Below are 15177 nucleotides of genomic sequence, written 5' to 3' on the forward strand. Positions count from 1 at the left end.
TGTATAATCATTCGCGCGGAATATCTCAAAGAATCCTTTGTCCTCAACGAGATATAATATGTGAGTGGAAAGTAATCTAAGAGGTGGGAACTCAGCAACACACTAAACGCCCGTGAGGCACGGGACCCTCGAATAGGAAGCAGCAACCAACATGCCCATGTGGAAGGCGCAATGCGCCATGTTTACATTCAATCCACGACGCTCATCTTCTCGCAAAGCCCGCCGCAACCCCAGCACCTCGCTCTCCAGCGACAATCAGCTTCCGCACCACAACCACAACCGTCACCGTCGTTATCGTCGTCGTCTTCGTTACCATCATTAACAAATAGCTCGGAAGCGCACCATATCCAACTTCCCACTTTCCTGTAAGCTCCGCCTCATCCACCCGTCTACAGATGTTGTTAATGTCCAGGAGCGCCACCGCCTCCGATGCCAGCGGCGCAACAGACCACGCGCTCCGGCAATGGGGATCTCAAATGGGAGGACTTCGAGCCTCTAGCAACCAAGTGCGCAGCGCTCATCCACCTCAACAAGAACGTCGCGGAGGCGAAAGCCTTCGCCACGAAATACTCGATCCCCCGCCCGGCGGACGACATCCTCGCCGTGTTCTGCGACGGCTCGGCATCGGCGCGGCTCTCAGCAGCAGGCGTCGCGCGCGCGCGCCTAGCAGGCGGCAAGCGCTGCAAGATCAAGACGCAAAACCGGCGGTGGGTCAGCTCCGGCGTGGCGTACAAGGCGGACCCGGGCGCCGAGGCGTGGCAGCTCGAGGGCTACCCGGGCGCGGGGCTGTGGACCAGCACCAACGGCGAGGTGGACGCGCTGGGCCGCGCCGCGGCGCTGGCCGCCGACCGCGCGCTGGCCGACTTGACGTTCAGCAAGGTCTACTGCTTCACCGACCACCTCAACGTCCTCGACGTCTTGGCGGGCCTGCCCGCGACGCGCAGGCTGCCGTACCGGTGGGACCTCCCGCTGCTGCTGGACGTCATGAAGGGGCTCGTCCGGCTGGCAGAGCGGCCCGGCGTCGAGGTCCGCCTCTACTGGGTGCCTTCGCACTGCGGGGTGCCCGGGGAGGAGATGGCGGATAAGGCGGCGCACATGGCGCGCCCGGACGTGCTGTTGCCGAGGGAGTACCCCGTCGTCGGGCCTGCAGTCCGGGTCGACGAGCCGCCGCAGCGCCTCGGCCCGGCTTCGAAGTACTTGAAGAACCGGCGTACGAGCGCGCGGAAGAAGCGTCAGAAGGCGAGGCTATCCGCAGAGCTTGATGTTACCTACGGACGGCTGGAGAAGTACGATGAGGACGGAAATGGCCATGGTCGGGCGGAGAGTGATGCGGATGCAGATGGCCATGGTCAGGCTGGACTTCATTCCCCCGAGTAAGTAACACGTCCGCGCCCCGGAACCGTATTTGGTACCACTTCACGAACGCTATAATAACCTCGACAGTAAACCTCGAGCTTGAGTGGTCTGTTCCACCAAAGCAGATGATTTAACACGGCGCAGAACTCTGTTCAGGAGGGGGAGGGAGGGAGGTAAAAGAGGGGTGGGGGGCCATTTTGCGCGGAAGATGTAGACAGCCGCGTGTGACGAGCTGGAGCGCCAATCTGGTCTGGATGTACATGTGGTATCTAACCTTGACTGTTCCTTGAGTGCGTGAATGTGATACGGATGATCGTTGAAGCTCAAGTGTGTTGTGCGACGATGGGAGTAGAAGTGTTTAATTACGTTCCGTCTGTAACGGTAGGCTCCTTCCACTGAGCTTCGGAGTCGCTCAGCAGGTCGGATAAGCCGTAGGTTTTACCTTGAAGAGACAAGAGGGGATGATAATGATTGGACAAGAAGGTATTACGTGATCGTGCGATGCACAATAAGCCGGCTACCTCCAAATTAGTAGGCTTGAATTGGAACTTTAAGTTGACCATAAAGGTGGGCCCAGTCATTTTGTCTGCCAGCCCGGGATAAATGAGCAGGATCATACGATAGAGAGACAGCATTGCAGTCTCATCCACCAATAACATTGCCACTTAGCGCGTAATCTTACACTTCCAACTCCAGTGGAAGCTAGGCAAAACAAGTATGGAAACTTATACACTCGGGAGAATATCTTATTAAAAGTTACAAAGAATGAACCAATATATTTTCTCGCGCACGCCTATTTTGTTTACCACTATGACAATATCAGACATTACACACCACAATTCCTCCCTTTTTTTTTCTCCACACCCTTTACTCCTTTCCCTGGATCAATTTGACAAACAGCCGGCATTATTTTCCTTGCTGTCACGGCTAAGATATCTTGAATTGCTCACTCAAGCAGTCTTAGCCGACTGCGACCACCAAGCGCCAGCCTGCAGCCTCCTGTTCTTCGCATTGGCAACGGCGCCGCCACCGCCCCTCTGCTTCTGCTTCTTCCTCGCATACTCGTCAGCCTTGTGCTGGAAGATGCTGCCGTCGTATACACGCCTGACGTCTTCCTTGCGCAGGACGCCGTCCTCGGGCCACAGCAGGAGGTACGTCGCGAACCCTGTTACGCAACAAACGAATCAGCATCACTCCACGTAGCGCGCAAAAGAGAGAGAGAGAGAGAGACTGGGGGAAAAACGACAAGGACGAATAAAAGAACTCACATTCCAACGCGGACGCCGTCGCCCCAAAGAAATCAAACACCAACACCTGGCCCCTCCAAAACCTCACCAGATCCCACGCATCCAGCCCGCCCTTGTTGCCGTCGTCGTACTTGGCAAACATGTCCTCAAACTGCTGCGGGCGGAACCGGCCCTCGTTGTCGTACGTGTCGCTGCTGCTGCCGTGCTTCTGCTTGTGCGCGCGCTCCACGTAGATGCGGAAGAGCGGGTCCGGCAGGAGCAGGTGCGGGACCGTGGGGTACGAGAGCGCGCCGTGGATGATGAGGGCGACGATGAGCGAGAGCGGGATCGACCAGCCCCACTTGCGGCATCCCGTGTAGGTGTCGCGCGGCCAGATGATGTTGTCCTGGTCCGGGTCGAAGTATTGGAGGTGCTGTTGCAGGACCTGGGGAGGGGGAGGGAGCTTTTAGCAGTGGTCTTGGGTGGCCAGCGGCGGAGGATGTGGAGGAGGGAGAGGAAAACGAGGACGGGAGCAAAAAGGAGAAATGGAAGGAAATGAAGGAGAAAGAGAAAGACGAGGAGGAAGGAAAGGACATGGGGAAAGTCAAGGACGATAGAGAAAGTGAAGGAGAGCGGGGTTTCAGTGAATTCATGCAGGAGGGCAAGACAAAATGGCCCACTAACAGTCTTATCTTGATGCTTCCTCGTCCACCCGGCATCGACGGTCCCGTTCGGGGCCTCCCTGCTGGCGGCGATGGTGGCCCGCGCCGTGCCCGGGTCCAGCAGCGGCTCGTTGTCGCCCGGGATGTAGGGCGTGCGCTCGAGTGTCACGGGGGCCTCGTCGATGCCCGTCGCGTACGACTTGCCCGGCGGGTAGGCATCGATGGCCCGGCCGACCAGCTCGTATCCTTGCTGCACTTTCTCGTCTTCAATGGTGCTCTGCGGCGGCGACGGCGGCACGTCGTGTGCGGCCGTGTTGCTGGCCGGCGGGTTCTCCAGGTGGGCCACGTTGGCGTACGACGACGGCGCGGCCGGGTCGACGTTGGTGGGCTTGGGGGACGGGGGTGAGGCCATCTTGTCTTGAGACTGTTGTTCCTTTTGTTGTTGGTGTTGCTTCTGAGAGTTTGATTTCTTGGGCATGGTTGGCGGGAAGAGGATGGTCTGGGAGTGCAGTGTTCTGGACGAGAAGGGCAGAGGGGGCTCGGGATCAAGTTATTCAATGCAGAAGGAGCACGGGAACTTGTTGGGCGCGGGGAAGGTGCGCTTTCTGTTGATAATACATGCCATGTGAGTCGTCAGAAGCCACGGCAACATAGCTTTTGTCGTCATCGTGAGCACCGAAGGAGCTGATGGCCTGAGCTTTGCAGCCATGTCTGGCATGTGACAATGACGATCACGGATGAACGACATGGATCGCGCCGCTCCGACCGGATCAGCGCACCAACGGGCTGCGAGTGATATATCATCGGTCCCTGATCTCCCGTGGACATGCCGCTTTGGCGCGTTTTTGACAGTGGGTGACCATCGCGCCGGAATTTGATGGCAGCTGGTGGTTTGAGCTGACAGGGTTCCTGCTGATGAGTGAAGGCAGAATCACAGCAGCGCTAGACGCGCGGCGAGGAGCAAAGTCTGGACACTCGGTCGTTAAATTAGAATCAATTTTGAATCCTACCATGGCGCACCGCGCAGTGCGGGGTCTGGCGCTAGGTTGTACTAGGATAACGCAGGCTGGTAAACTACAGCATGCATGTGAAAGACTCGTAGCTCGTCATAGCTGTCCCAGAAGAGTAAGGACAGGTCTCGGCCATCTACATTACTGGGTATATATTTAAAGGTCGTCATCGCCAATCATTATCGTGTTTCGTGAAAAGAAAAGAGCAGATGGGGCGTCGACACGTTTCGACTTCCACCCGCCAAATGGACGCCTGTACATGGTCCTGGAAACCGGCAGTCTTTGGAGATCTGCCTCGTCCACGTCGTCGTAGGAGACGCCTTCTCTCGCATCGCAAAATACCGCCCGCGCCGAAAAACCCGAAAGTTGTGTCCGGAAAGGAGAGGCCGGCTCAGACGTAGTATCTGCGGGAGCTGTGGTGAGAGCGGCGTGGGCTGCTCGAGTAGCCGTAGTCCCGGCTTCTGGGACGGTGGCTGTGCCGGGAGACGTGCGTGGTGCGCTTCACAACGACGTCTTCGCCGCGGTGGTGACGGTGGACCAGAAGAGCAAGGAGCTAGACGTCAGAGTCAGTGGTGTGGGAATCAGTCATGCGTCTTGGGAGAGCTTACGAAGGAGACGAAGAACAGGATGCAGTTCATGATGCCGAAGGCGAAGCAAGCCTTGAGCATCGAGCACTCCTTGTTCGGGTGGAAGGACCACTCGGTGTTGAGCTGAAGGCCGAGACCGCCGACGACGCCGAGGGTGATGTAGGAGGGCTCGTTGACGAAGTTGTTGCAATTGGCGTTGCCAATAAAGCGCAACTCGTAGACGGCAGCAATGAAGAGGCCGACGAAGCCCAGGTCGACGAGGGCGACGAAGAGGGCAGAGTGACGGGCGCGGGCGTAAGCGACAAGCGTCGCGATGCACCAGGCGGCGCCCAGCACCGACGCGATGAACAGGATCAGGATGAAATCCGGGGTGAGAGCATTCTGGGAGGTGTAGCCGTGGACAAACCAGGCTAGCATTCCCAGAGTGGGAATGAGGGTGACGATCTGGAAGATGCGGGTCGAGATGAAGAGGAGGCTGGAGAACATGGCGGCGGCGGCGGCGCTGGTGGACGACCAACAGCGGGGAGTAGTGGGAGCTGAGCTGGGTCGCAGGAAAAGCAGAGGCTTGTCGGGTTTATATGCTCAATGCATCCGAGGGCGATCAGGCTGCGAGAGTTTGCTGCAGAGAGGGATGGACCCGGCAGTGAGTGGAGAGCGACGGAGCTGCAGTTGGCGCACGAGCGAATTGGCGGCAGTTGGAGGGAAGAATGCTTTGTATTTGGGCAGGACGGTGACGTAGCACTAATAAGAGGCCGCCAGCAGTGCCAACGACCAAGGTTTTGGCGGCCGAGCAAACGGGGCGGAGAGGGCAGAGAGGGCTGGGAGGAGGCTGGCGAACAGCTAATCGCGGGCCGGAAGCAAGAGGCTGCGCGAGCGCTGAGTGGTGGCTGCCGCGGGAGAGCTGCTGCGGGGACGCGCTCAGGCCTGAAGCTGTCACCTCCGCCATCATCCGAACCCAACCACCACACTTGTCGCGACACTTTTGCCGGCTGCACGCCTGCACGCCTGCCGCAGCCCATGGCCCGATCCCAGCGGCGCCGTCTCTGGCGCAGCGCTCCCGCGCGGTCTCGGCGCGGACGGCTGCGACGCGCACTCTGGCTTGATGGCGAGCAGCTGACGCAGGGCCGCCGTCGCATCACACAGAGCTCGCCTGGCCGGTGAAGGCCTGCATCGTGGCGTGCTGAAACACGGCGGCACGCGTCGCCCGAGGCAACCAGGCGACGGACGAGGGCGCGACGAAACGGAGGATGCGGTGGTGACGAGGGAGATTTGTTTTGCGAGGCACGGCGGTGATATATGAACGCCACAACGTTGCTGCTAATAAACGACCCTGCGCGCCGTCTCTTCGCGGCTTGCGCCGGACACGCACCACGCGGGAGCGAGCGGAGACGGCCCCTTTCGTGGCAGGCAGCTGGAGCCGGGCGCCGGCGAGAGCACCACACCATGCCACTTGGGGAGCCTTCTTATCGCGCCCACTCAGCGCCCGCCGCCTACACCTCGTCGACCACCAACCCAAAGCTGCTTCGCCGTGGCCTCGGCTCGCGCCTGGCTGCGTCCGTGCCTGTCCTGCGCCGCATGGCCACGGCCAGCCCGCGTCCGCGCCTGGCTAGCTATCATTTGCGCGCGGATATTGGCCCGCTGCATGGGGCTGCTGTCGTGGAACGTCGACCTGCGATTTCGAGCGCCATGTAAGGGATTCCGCCGGCCTCATATAGTTACCTGCTGCTCCACTGCTCCGCCCGGCCTCTGCGCGTGCTGTTCTTCGTCGTCTTTGGATCGCCGTCACTCTTTCCTCTTCGCCGCGCCGCCTGCCTGATCGCCCGACGGGCCCTTGGTCCCCGGACTTGTTTCAGCCTTGTGCTGCTAGCCAGGGCCAGCACCGCGAGCACCCTTCCCGCCCGTCTCGTCTGATCGCTGTGACTCGACGGCCACTTTTTAACCTCAGCCCAACTGTCTCTCAGTAATAAGAGGGGCTGCTCTCCTTTTCCTTTGTCCGTCCGTGGCCCTCGTCTTTGGTCCCTAGCGATTACTGCATAACCAATAAATCCATTCGCACCCGTCCGGTCGGAGACGCGTTGAGTGTGATCAGCTTCCGAGCCCCGGTTCCGTGCGCTGCGCTCGATTTGGGCTTTCAGCACTCCTTCTTGGCCTCTGCAATCATATGTGATCGGCCCCCAACAGCTGCCAGAACACTGCCAATGCTCCCTCGTCTTGGCCCCACCGACAATCCTATCCTATCCCGAGCTGATAAGCCTGCGGCGCCGCCAGCCGACCGTCGCGCCGTCGAACATCCTTCAGTTGCAAGCTTTGTTGGCCTGCTTTGAAACCATTCATACTTACGTCGCTGCTTTGAGTCTTTGGACCCGACGGTTGGATTGGAATTGCACGGTTGGGAATAACCGCGACCATGTCGGGTCGCGGCGCAACGAGCCGGAAGGCTATCAAGAAGAATATTGAAAAGACCGAAAAGAAAAAGGAGGCGAAAGACTTTGCCGATGAGCTGGCCAGGCCTCCCTCGGAATCCGGCTGGAATCTTCCCCATCGAGGCACTTCATCAAACCGTCGAGGCTCTTTGACCGCTGCGAGCGTCAGCACCCATAGCTCCGACAGATCCAGAGGAAGCGACAAGATCAGAGCTGCCACCCCCGGCCTTTTCGGCATCGATCCGAAGGATCCCAAGCGATATGCAGTCAAAGGCAAGGAAACCGCCGCCCCTAGAGGCCGCGGTGGTGGAGTGCCGCCCAAGACCGCGCAATCGGAGACGCATCATTCCAACACCAGTTATGACTCCGACCTGGCTTCTCCAACCGGTGCATCGCCTCAACTGTCATCACGGGAGAAGGTTTGGGCAAACATGAGGATTTGGCACGGAAACGGCCAGCCAACCCAGCGATGGAGAGGATTTGAACACGTGAGTAGGCTGTGTTCTTTTGGGAGAGTTGCAGCTAATCGGTTCAGGATTCCGACATGTACATGCCCTCTGGAGACTGTCTTGTCTATTTTGGTGAAGACAGCGGGCACAGCGAAGCCCGTCCCATGCTGCGCGTCCATGTTGACAAGCTTCAAGAAGCACGGTCATCTTTCCTGAGTAATCTCGTCACTTATGGCGAAGTTGACCAGGAAGAATACTCTCCTCCGCCAAGTGTCGCAGGCTCCGCCACCTCCCCACCGGCCTACCCTCTGACTTCTTCCAATCTGGGCTATCTTGATGAAGACACAATATCACCTATACCCGCACGAGACACTTCGGATCGTGGCATGGTGTCACCCACCCGACAATTGGCCTCTCAGTCCCTGCGTTCTTTCGAGAGTGCCTATGGAGGCAACCCCCTGTTTCGAAACCCTCACCTTTCAGCCTTTCCAACGCCGCCTCGTTCACGGACGCAAAGTGACGTTGCATCTTCAGCAGATCTGAGTAACCAGGAGGTCGAAATCACGCACGAGATCTGGTTCCCTGCCCCGTCCTACATCAAGACCCCTCATGCGCAACGCCGGCACCACCTCGCAACCAGGAATTTTCTCGCCCTGTTGTACAACAAGCCGATCGCCGGGACAGATCTATTTGAGATGCTTTCAGAGCTTCAAATGGTCATGGACATCATGTACGAGTTGAACGAGCCTAACAGACGTCCGAACGTTGCCGCAATAATCGTCGACTACCTCGTAGGCAGACGCCTCGATGATGTAAGAGGCAACCTGACCAATGCACTTAGCTTGCTTGCATGGAGCGAAAAGCTTGATGTTGGATGGGAGCAAGGATACCTCGAGTCGTATGTTCACGCTGTGGGAATGTTGACCCAAAGCACATTCGAACGCCCAGAGTTTAAGAGACTTTCGCCAGTGACCCGACACAATCTCGAGAAGGCCTACAATGGTATGCAGATTAAGATATTGAATGCGGAGGAAAAACTTGGTACATTTTCGTTTCCGGATCTGTGGCATCTACCCAACGTCGTCGCCAACAGTGCAGCCTTCCGAGCATCAGAGGCCTTCCGTGGCTGGCTCAAGCAGTATTTCACCCACATGCACGAGCAATGGCCGCCAAAGATCAACCAAAACGGACACTGGGTCACCAGGGAACTCATCCAAAAGCTCCAGGGTGATTTTGGTGCCATCTACGACGTGCTCGTCAACCGTGATATCATCTGGACGGACAACGAGGCCCGGCATACGCGCAAGTGGGAAATGGCCAGCAAGACGGCTCTAACGGACATCTTCTCACCAGACCTTCCCGGAATGCCGATCACGGACATGCTCATCAGCTTCGACAACCAGCATGGCTACCTCCATATCCCGCACCCATACCCCCTCCTCCCCCGTCGTGTATCATCGCTCACAGCCGCACCAGCCAAGAAGAAAAACATCTTCAGTCTCGGAAAAAAGGACAAAACGGCAACCGCCCGGGATCCGTCCGAGCAAATGAAGATATCCCTGGCCTTCGGCGACGCCACAAACATCAACAAGCTGGGCATGACGCTCGCGGCCAACGACCTCCGCGACTCGTTCCTCGAGTACGAAAAGGCCGTCGCCGCCGAGCTCCGCGACGTGCCCGCCGCCGACGCCCGCCTCGGCCGCTGGCTGCTCCTCTACGGCATCCTCCAGGTCCTGTCCACCCTCTCCGTCGACACCGAGGGCCTCAAGTACGACAACAACAACGCCCGCGTCGAGGTCCCCGTCCCCTACTTCACCTCCCCTTCCCTCGACAACTGCCCCCCCTGGCCCCCCGCCCGCAGCCTCACGGGCACCCGCCGCGTGCCGTCGACCGTCGAGGTGCGCGAGGCGTCGCAGCGTCAGAGCCACTGCTGGACCGCGCCGCTCAGGTGGGACGGTGGCGGTGGGGGCGGCGGCGGGGGCGGTCGCGAGACCCCTGCCGTCGAATTGAACGCGGACGTGGCGAACGACGATGGGACTGGGAGAAGCGGCGGCGGCGGCGGCGGCGGTGGTGGCCATGGCCGCGGCGGCAACAACAACAACACCACTCTCTTCCCCCCATCACAACCACCAGCTTCCCCACGTTCTGGCGGCCACGGCCACGGCAACGCCAACGGCCACCACGGCCACCACGGCCGCATCATCTCCGAGCTCGACGGCCGCCTGCTCAACGACCGCGACCGCAAGCTGCGCATGCACCAGTTCGAGCAGAAGCTCCTCGCCCAGCGCCGCGAGTTCGACGAGTACGAGCTGCGCCACGGCGGCGGCGGCGGCGGCCTGCACGAGCGGGTGCTCGGGGGTCAGCAGCAGCAGCAGAATCAGCAGCAGAGGAACAACGATCTCGTGCTCAGCGGCGGCGGCGGCGGTACTGGCGATGATGCGGCGGCGGATCGCGAACACGACGAAGCGCTGCTCCCGCCGCCGCTGCGCTCGCCGCCGCCGCCGCTGGTGCAGAGTGGTAGTGCTAGGCGCGGTGCGGTCGAGAAGGAGTATGGGTACGGGTATGGCTATGGCTATGGCTATGGCGATAGCAGGGGCCGCTCTGAGCAGCGGAGGGAAGAGGCGAGGCCGGATGTCCCGCCGCGGAGCCCGTTTAGGACCAGTCCGCCTGGGTCGAGGGCCGGTGGTGGTGGTGGTGGGTTGGGTGCCGGCGCGACTAGGGAGCAAAAGGACATGCCTAGGCGGTTGATGGAGTATTTCGTCGATGACGATTTGGTCGAGGCGGAGGGGGAGAGGGAGGGGGAGATGTTGCCGGGGTATGCGCGGTGAGTGGGTTTGCTGTTGTTGTTGTCGCTGTTGTTGTCCTCCTTTGAGAGCTGGGCTTTGCGGTGGTGTCGTCTTTGGTGAGGGAGATTTTTTTTGCGTAATACCCGTTTGTGTGTTGGAAGGGGAGAGCTTGCATTGTTCGTCCGTTGGCACAGTTACGTTGTTGTGTTTGTGCGGTTTACGGCCGTCGACATGCTGTCGGGTTTCTTTGTTGCTATTAATCGCATGCTGGAGGCATTTCCATGGTGCGACTCGGCCGGTTTACTTAAATGGCCTGCGAATAAGCTGGTATCTCACGCTCTTGAGAGATATATAAAAGTTATCTTTTGCCTACATCGTCTAGTATATATTCGCCACTGTGAGTGTTTCGGCTGCTGTGTCTGAAATGGCGTCTGTCGTGTCGCAGGAGGTTGGAAAACAACCGATTTTTCCTGAACAAGTTCACGTGTTCTGGTACAAGTCTGAACCCGCATTCAGATGCTCTTGTACAATTCTAGATTCTGAGAATATATGAGAGGCATGGCATACCACCAAAAGATCCCACACAACAACCTCTCATCGCTTCGACAATTCGCCTGTTGTCTACCACCTTCTTCGCTGTGTCGACGCATCCTCTAGTTCTCGCCTGCTGGTCAGACTTTTTCTGGAGTTTCTTCGATCTCGCGCCCACACCCAGAGCACTCACAGCTACGTCTTGACAGCTAACCACATATCAGACGCATCATGCAGTCTATCAACACGCTCTATAACCCGGAGAAGGGGGTGACAGACAGGGTCGGCTCGAACAGTGCACCAGCAACGCCCACTTTTGCGCCAATGACGACGCCCAACACCGATTCGGATGAGGACGACTGGATGAAATTCGAACTCAGTCTCGATGAAGATGTCGACATGACCTACAGCGGTGAGTCTTACCCCATCGGGCCGTGCAAAGCCCGTGTGTTCATCAAAACCCCGGCAGATGCACTCAGAACCGCCCACAAATATTCCAACAGACGTGCACCCGACGGTGTCCAGGCCCTCTTCACCGACGGCTCGGCATCAAAGCCGCGCCTCATCACCGCCCCACGCACCACCACCAGCGTCTCGCTCCCCACCGAGCTTTCCTCAGCCATGGACATGGAGGACGGCGAGATCAGCGAAGCCATCGACGACAGCAAGCCCGCCACCATCACCACAACCGCACGCTGGTGCTCCTGCGCCGTCGTCCTGCGCCCCACCCCAGACGACCTCATCTGGACCCGCCTCGGCTTCACCCTGCCGGCGCACATCACGCAAAGCACCGACGCGGAGCTCGCGGGTCTCGCGCGCAGCTTCGAATTCGCCCACGACCACTTCGCCAACAACAGCGCCATCCACACCATCCTCATCTTCTGCGACTCCGTCGGCATCCTGCGGCGCCTCACGACGACGACGACGACGAAAACAGCCCTCACCACATCCACCACATCCACCACATCCACCACATCCGCCACGTCCACCGCCACGCGCGCCACCACCGGCACGCAACCACCCAACTGGAACGCCAGCGACCTCAAGCTCGTCCTCGAGTTCGCCGACCTCCTCGTCGACGTCTACGGCAAGAGGGTCGAGCTGCACTGGGTGCCCGCGCACGCGGGCGTCGAGGGCAACGAGCTCGCCGACCGCACCGCCGTCGCCGCCCGCCCGGACGTCGTCGACCCCGTCGCGCATCCCGTCGTCGCCACCGTCATCAGTGGCGCCGGCGGCGATCGCAGGGGCAGCGGTGGCAGCAGCGGCAGCAGCAGGGCGAGGGCGAGGCGGGCATCCAGCACTAGTGGCCGTGGTGGCCATTCTCGCAGCTTTTCGCATGCAGGGCATGCGGGTGGTGGAGGTGCCCTCCCTCCGCGTCTTTGGAGGAGCAGCACTGGTGGCTCTGCGCCTGGGGGACTCGCATATGGTGGATCTGTTGGGCGGGGCTACCGCGGAAACCACCGGAGGTCTGGCTCTTCGTATGTGCCTGGTGGCCGCCGTTGATCGCGGGAGAGGGTCCTTGGTGAGTGGCGGTAGATGGCAGTAGATGCCGCTGTTGAAGCATAGAATTCACAATTATAAGACGTCATGTCAAATCTCTTGATCTTTGTTATTGTCACTGTGAGTGAAACTGTATGTGATGTGGTGTTTACTTTTGCAGGGATGATGCATGTTGGGTGTTTTGCAACACTCCCGAGCCTGTGCGTTATTCCCTCGTAGCAACAGTGTGAAGCCGAATAGCCATTGGGCACCCTACTGACCAGATGAATATACTCTAAAATTGCATCGAGATGGGAGGTGGAGAGGTGAAGTTGCGGGAAGGTTTGGACCGGGAAGGGCAAAGATCGGCAGTGCCAGCGCCAAGCCGTCTTGCATGATGAGGTCATCCGCCCTTCGCAATCACACCGGCTTCATCAGCAGTTCGTTGACCGGTTCTCGCCCGCCGGCTGCCATGGCGGTTGCGTGTCGTGGCAGGACATCCCGGGCCGCAGATCCCCTATTGCTGTCTCCTCCAGCTTCTCGTATCTCCGTGACCTGAACACCCACCTCGCAGTCGAAGCTCTCGACCGAACCACCGCACTCCATCATGTCCGGCCTACAACGCTTCTTCTCGCAGCCGCTCGACGTGCAATGGCGCACCGCTGTCTTGCGCCTGCCCCGCGCCGTCCCCGACCTCACCCTCCGTTTCACCTCGCCCGAAGGCCCGCACCCGTTCGTGCTCAAGCTGCCCTCTCGCAGCAGCGCCTACACCATCCCCGTCTACGTCTTCGTCCCTCCGTCGCCGCCCCCGTCGCCCGCGGGCTACCCCGTCATCCTCGACTTCCACGGCGGCGGCTTCGTCATGGGGTCGTGCCTGGAGCAGTCGCCCTTCTGCGCCAAGATGGCCCGCGACCTGCGCTGCGTCGCCATCTCGGTCGACTACCGCATGGGCCCCATCGACAAGTTCCCCGCCGCCATCGAGGACGGCGAGGACGTGCTGAGCGCGCTGCTCGACCCGTCCTCGCCCGCCCACAAGCCCCTGCGCGACGGCATCGCCGCCAACGTCAAGCCGCCCGCCGGCTCCGGCTCCGGCTCCGCCGCCGCGCCCCCGAAACCGACGTCCGTCACACTCGACGCCTCGCGGCTCTGCCTCTCGGGCTTCAGCAGCGGCGGCAACCTCGCGCTCAACCTCGCCCTGTCGCTGCGCGAGCCGCAGGTCCCGACGCCGTGGCCGAGCCGCATCCCGGCCGCGCACGCGCGCCCCGTCCCGCTGCTGCTGTACTACCCGTCCTTCGACGCGCGCCAGCTGCCGTCGGAGCGCACGCGCCCGCCCAAGCTGCCGCTCTCCAAGTCCTTCTGGGGCGACAGCTTCGACGTCCTGCACCCGACGTACGTGCCGCGCGAGCTGGCGGCGCACCCGCGCGCCTCGCCCGGCCTCGCCGACCTGCGCGACGGCGGCCTGCACCCCCGCGCGCGCATGTACCTCGTCCTGCCCGAGCTGGACTCGTTGGCCGAGCAGAGCGAGGCGTGGGTCAGGAAGGTGGCCGAAGACGGGCGCGGCGGCGACTTGCGCGTCGAGCGGTTCGAGGGCATGAGGCACGGGTGGACGCAGATGCCCGTGGGCTGGTTGGACGAGGGCCAGAAGAGGGCGAGGGAGGTCACGTTTGAGACGGCGGTCGAGTTTGTGAGGGATGCGTGGGAGGAGGGGGAGGTGTCGGCGGGCGTGGGGAGCGTGAGGGCTTGATTGATTGAGGTGGGCCCGGATGGAAAAATGCTTGTGTGGAGGAGCCGTTTAGTATATACCCTTTGTATTGGATTTCGTTGTATTTGGATCGTTGTTCAAGCTCAGGATCTGGAAGAGCACGCGAGAGAGATGAGCTTGTTTCCGTTTATAGATACTGAGAAGAGGGGGCGTCGGGATATATGATCAATTGCTTTCGACGGCAGGCAGATGTTAAAAAGCTCGAGACACGTGTGCATCCGTCAAATCCTATTTTGCTAGGCACTATCTGCAATCTCGAGAAGAGAGACAACAACCTCTCCCCTCCATCCCCTCCATCCCCTCCATCTCAACCACCCTACCCCCTCCCGGCCTCCGCCTCCAACCCCTCAAACAACCCCCTCCCCACCTCCCCCCCCTCCCACCGCCTCCCCACCGCCCCCACCGGAATCTCCCCATACACGTGCGGAAACAGCGCCCCGCCCCTGCTCACCTCCCACTTCACCTCGGCCCCCGTCCCCGCTCCCGTTCCCTGCTGCCCGAGGCGCCGCAAATCGACCTCGACGACGACCAAGGAGTCCGGGTCGTGCTGATCGGCAAAGTACCGCGCGTACGTCTCGCCCGCGGTGGCGGCGGTGGAGAGGTGGATGTAGCCGTCGGCGAGGTCGATGCCGGCGCCGGAGAAGGCGCCGGCGCGCTGCCACGCGGCCCATTGCGCGGCGGTGAGGATCTTGAAGGCCGTTGGGGGGTGGTCTTGGTGGTCGTTGGTGGAAGGCATTTTCTGTTTTTTTTTGTTTTTCTTTGGTGTGGATGGTTTTGAGTGTTTTGGTTTGCGGTTTGGTTTGGTTTGGTGGAGGGGCACGTACGGATTACGTACGTCGCGCGTTGGGCCCTTTGCCGTGTGGGTGGTTGCCGATTGTGCGGGGCTCTGATTGGTTGGATCGGTCG

At 60.3% G+C, this 15177-nt stretch overlaps 7 protein-coding genes across 7 annotated transcripts; 4 read left to right on the plus strand and 3 right to left on the minus strand.

The window, feature by feature from the left end:
* Positions 1-429: 429 nt before the first annotated feature.
* On the plus strand, positions 430-1377 carry BKCO1_9000128 (uncharacterized protein; the record flags this gene model as incomplete). Its single annotated transcript, XM_020279769.1, has 1 exon — positions 430-1377. The coding sequence occupies one exon, from the start codon at positions 430-432 to the stop codon at positions 1375-1377; it is 948 nt and encodes a 315-aa protein (XP_020133048.1).
* Positions 1378-2306: 929 nt separating this feature from the next.
* Positions 2307-3722, minus strand: BKCO1_9000129 (caleosin domain-containing protein; the record flags this gene model as incomplete). Its single annotated transcript, XM_020279770.1, has 3 exons — positions 2307-2521; positions 2625-3027; positions 3267-3722. The coding sequence occupies 3 exons, from the start codon at positions 3720-3722 to the stop codon at positions 2307-2309; spliced, it is 1074 nt and encodes a 357-aa protein (XP_020133047.1).
* Positions 3723-4645: 923 nt separating this feature from the next.
* BKCO1_9000130 (uncharacterized protein) lies at positions 4646-5327 on the minus strand (the record flags this gene model as incomplete). The annotated part of the gene is made up of 2 exons (XM_020279772.1): positions 4646-4807; positions 4863-5327. 2 exons carry the CDS (start codon positions 5325-5327, stop codon positions 4646-4648), a joined length of 627 nt encoding a protein of 208 aa, XP_020133134.1.
* Positions 5328-7248: 1921 nt separating this feature from the next.
* BKCO1_9000131 (uncharacterized protein) lies at positions 7249-10541 on the plus strand (the record flags this gene model as incomplete). The annotated part of the gene is made up of 2 exons (XM_020279773.1): positions 7249-7752; positions 7800-10541. 2 exons carry the CDS (start codon positions 7249-7251, stop codon positions 10539-10541), a joined length of 3246 nt encoding a protein of 1081 aa, XP_020133135.1.
* A 720-nt stretch (positions 10542-11261) lies between these two features.
* BKCO1_9000132 (uncharacterized protein) lies at positions 11262-12533 on the plus strand (the record flags this gene model as incomplete). The annotated part of the gene is made up of 1 exon (XM_020279774.1): positions 11262-12533. One exon carries the CDS (start codon positions 11262-11264, stop codon positions 12531-12533), a length of 1272 nt encoding a protein of 423 aa, XP_020133132.1.
* Positions 12534-13116: 583 nt separating this feature from the next.
* BKCO1_9000133 (lipase 2 protein) lies at positions 13117-14253 on the plus strand (the record flags this gene model as incomplete). Its single annotated transcript, XM_020279775.1, has 1 exon — positions 13117-14253. The coding sequence occupies one exon, from the start codon at positions 13117-13119 to the stop codon at positions 14251-14253; it is 1137 nt and encodes a 378-aa protein (XP_020133133.1).
* A 334-nt stretch (positions 14254-14587) lies between these two features.
* On the minus strand, positions 14588-15007 carry BKCO1_9000134 (dihydroorotate dehydrogenase; the record flags this gene model as incomplete). The annotated part of the gene is made up of 1 exon (XM_020279776.1): positions 14588-15007. The coding sequence occupies one exon, from the start codon at positions 15005-15007 to the stop codon at positions 14588-14590; it is 420 nt and encodes a 139-aa protein (XP_020133138.1).
* Between the last annotated feature and the right edge of the window lie 170 nt (positions 15008-15177).

The sequence above is a fragment of the Diplodia corticola genome (assembly GCF_001883845.1).
Source record: "Diplodia corticola strain CBS 112549 chromosome Unknown scaffold9, whole genome shotgun sequence".
Lineage (NCBI taxonomy): Eukaryota > Fungi > Ascomycota > Dothideomycetes > Botryosphaeriales > Botryosphaeriaceae > Diplodia > Diplodia corticola.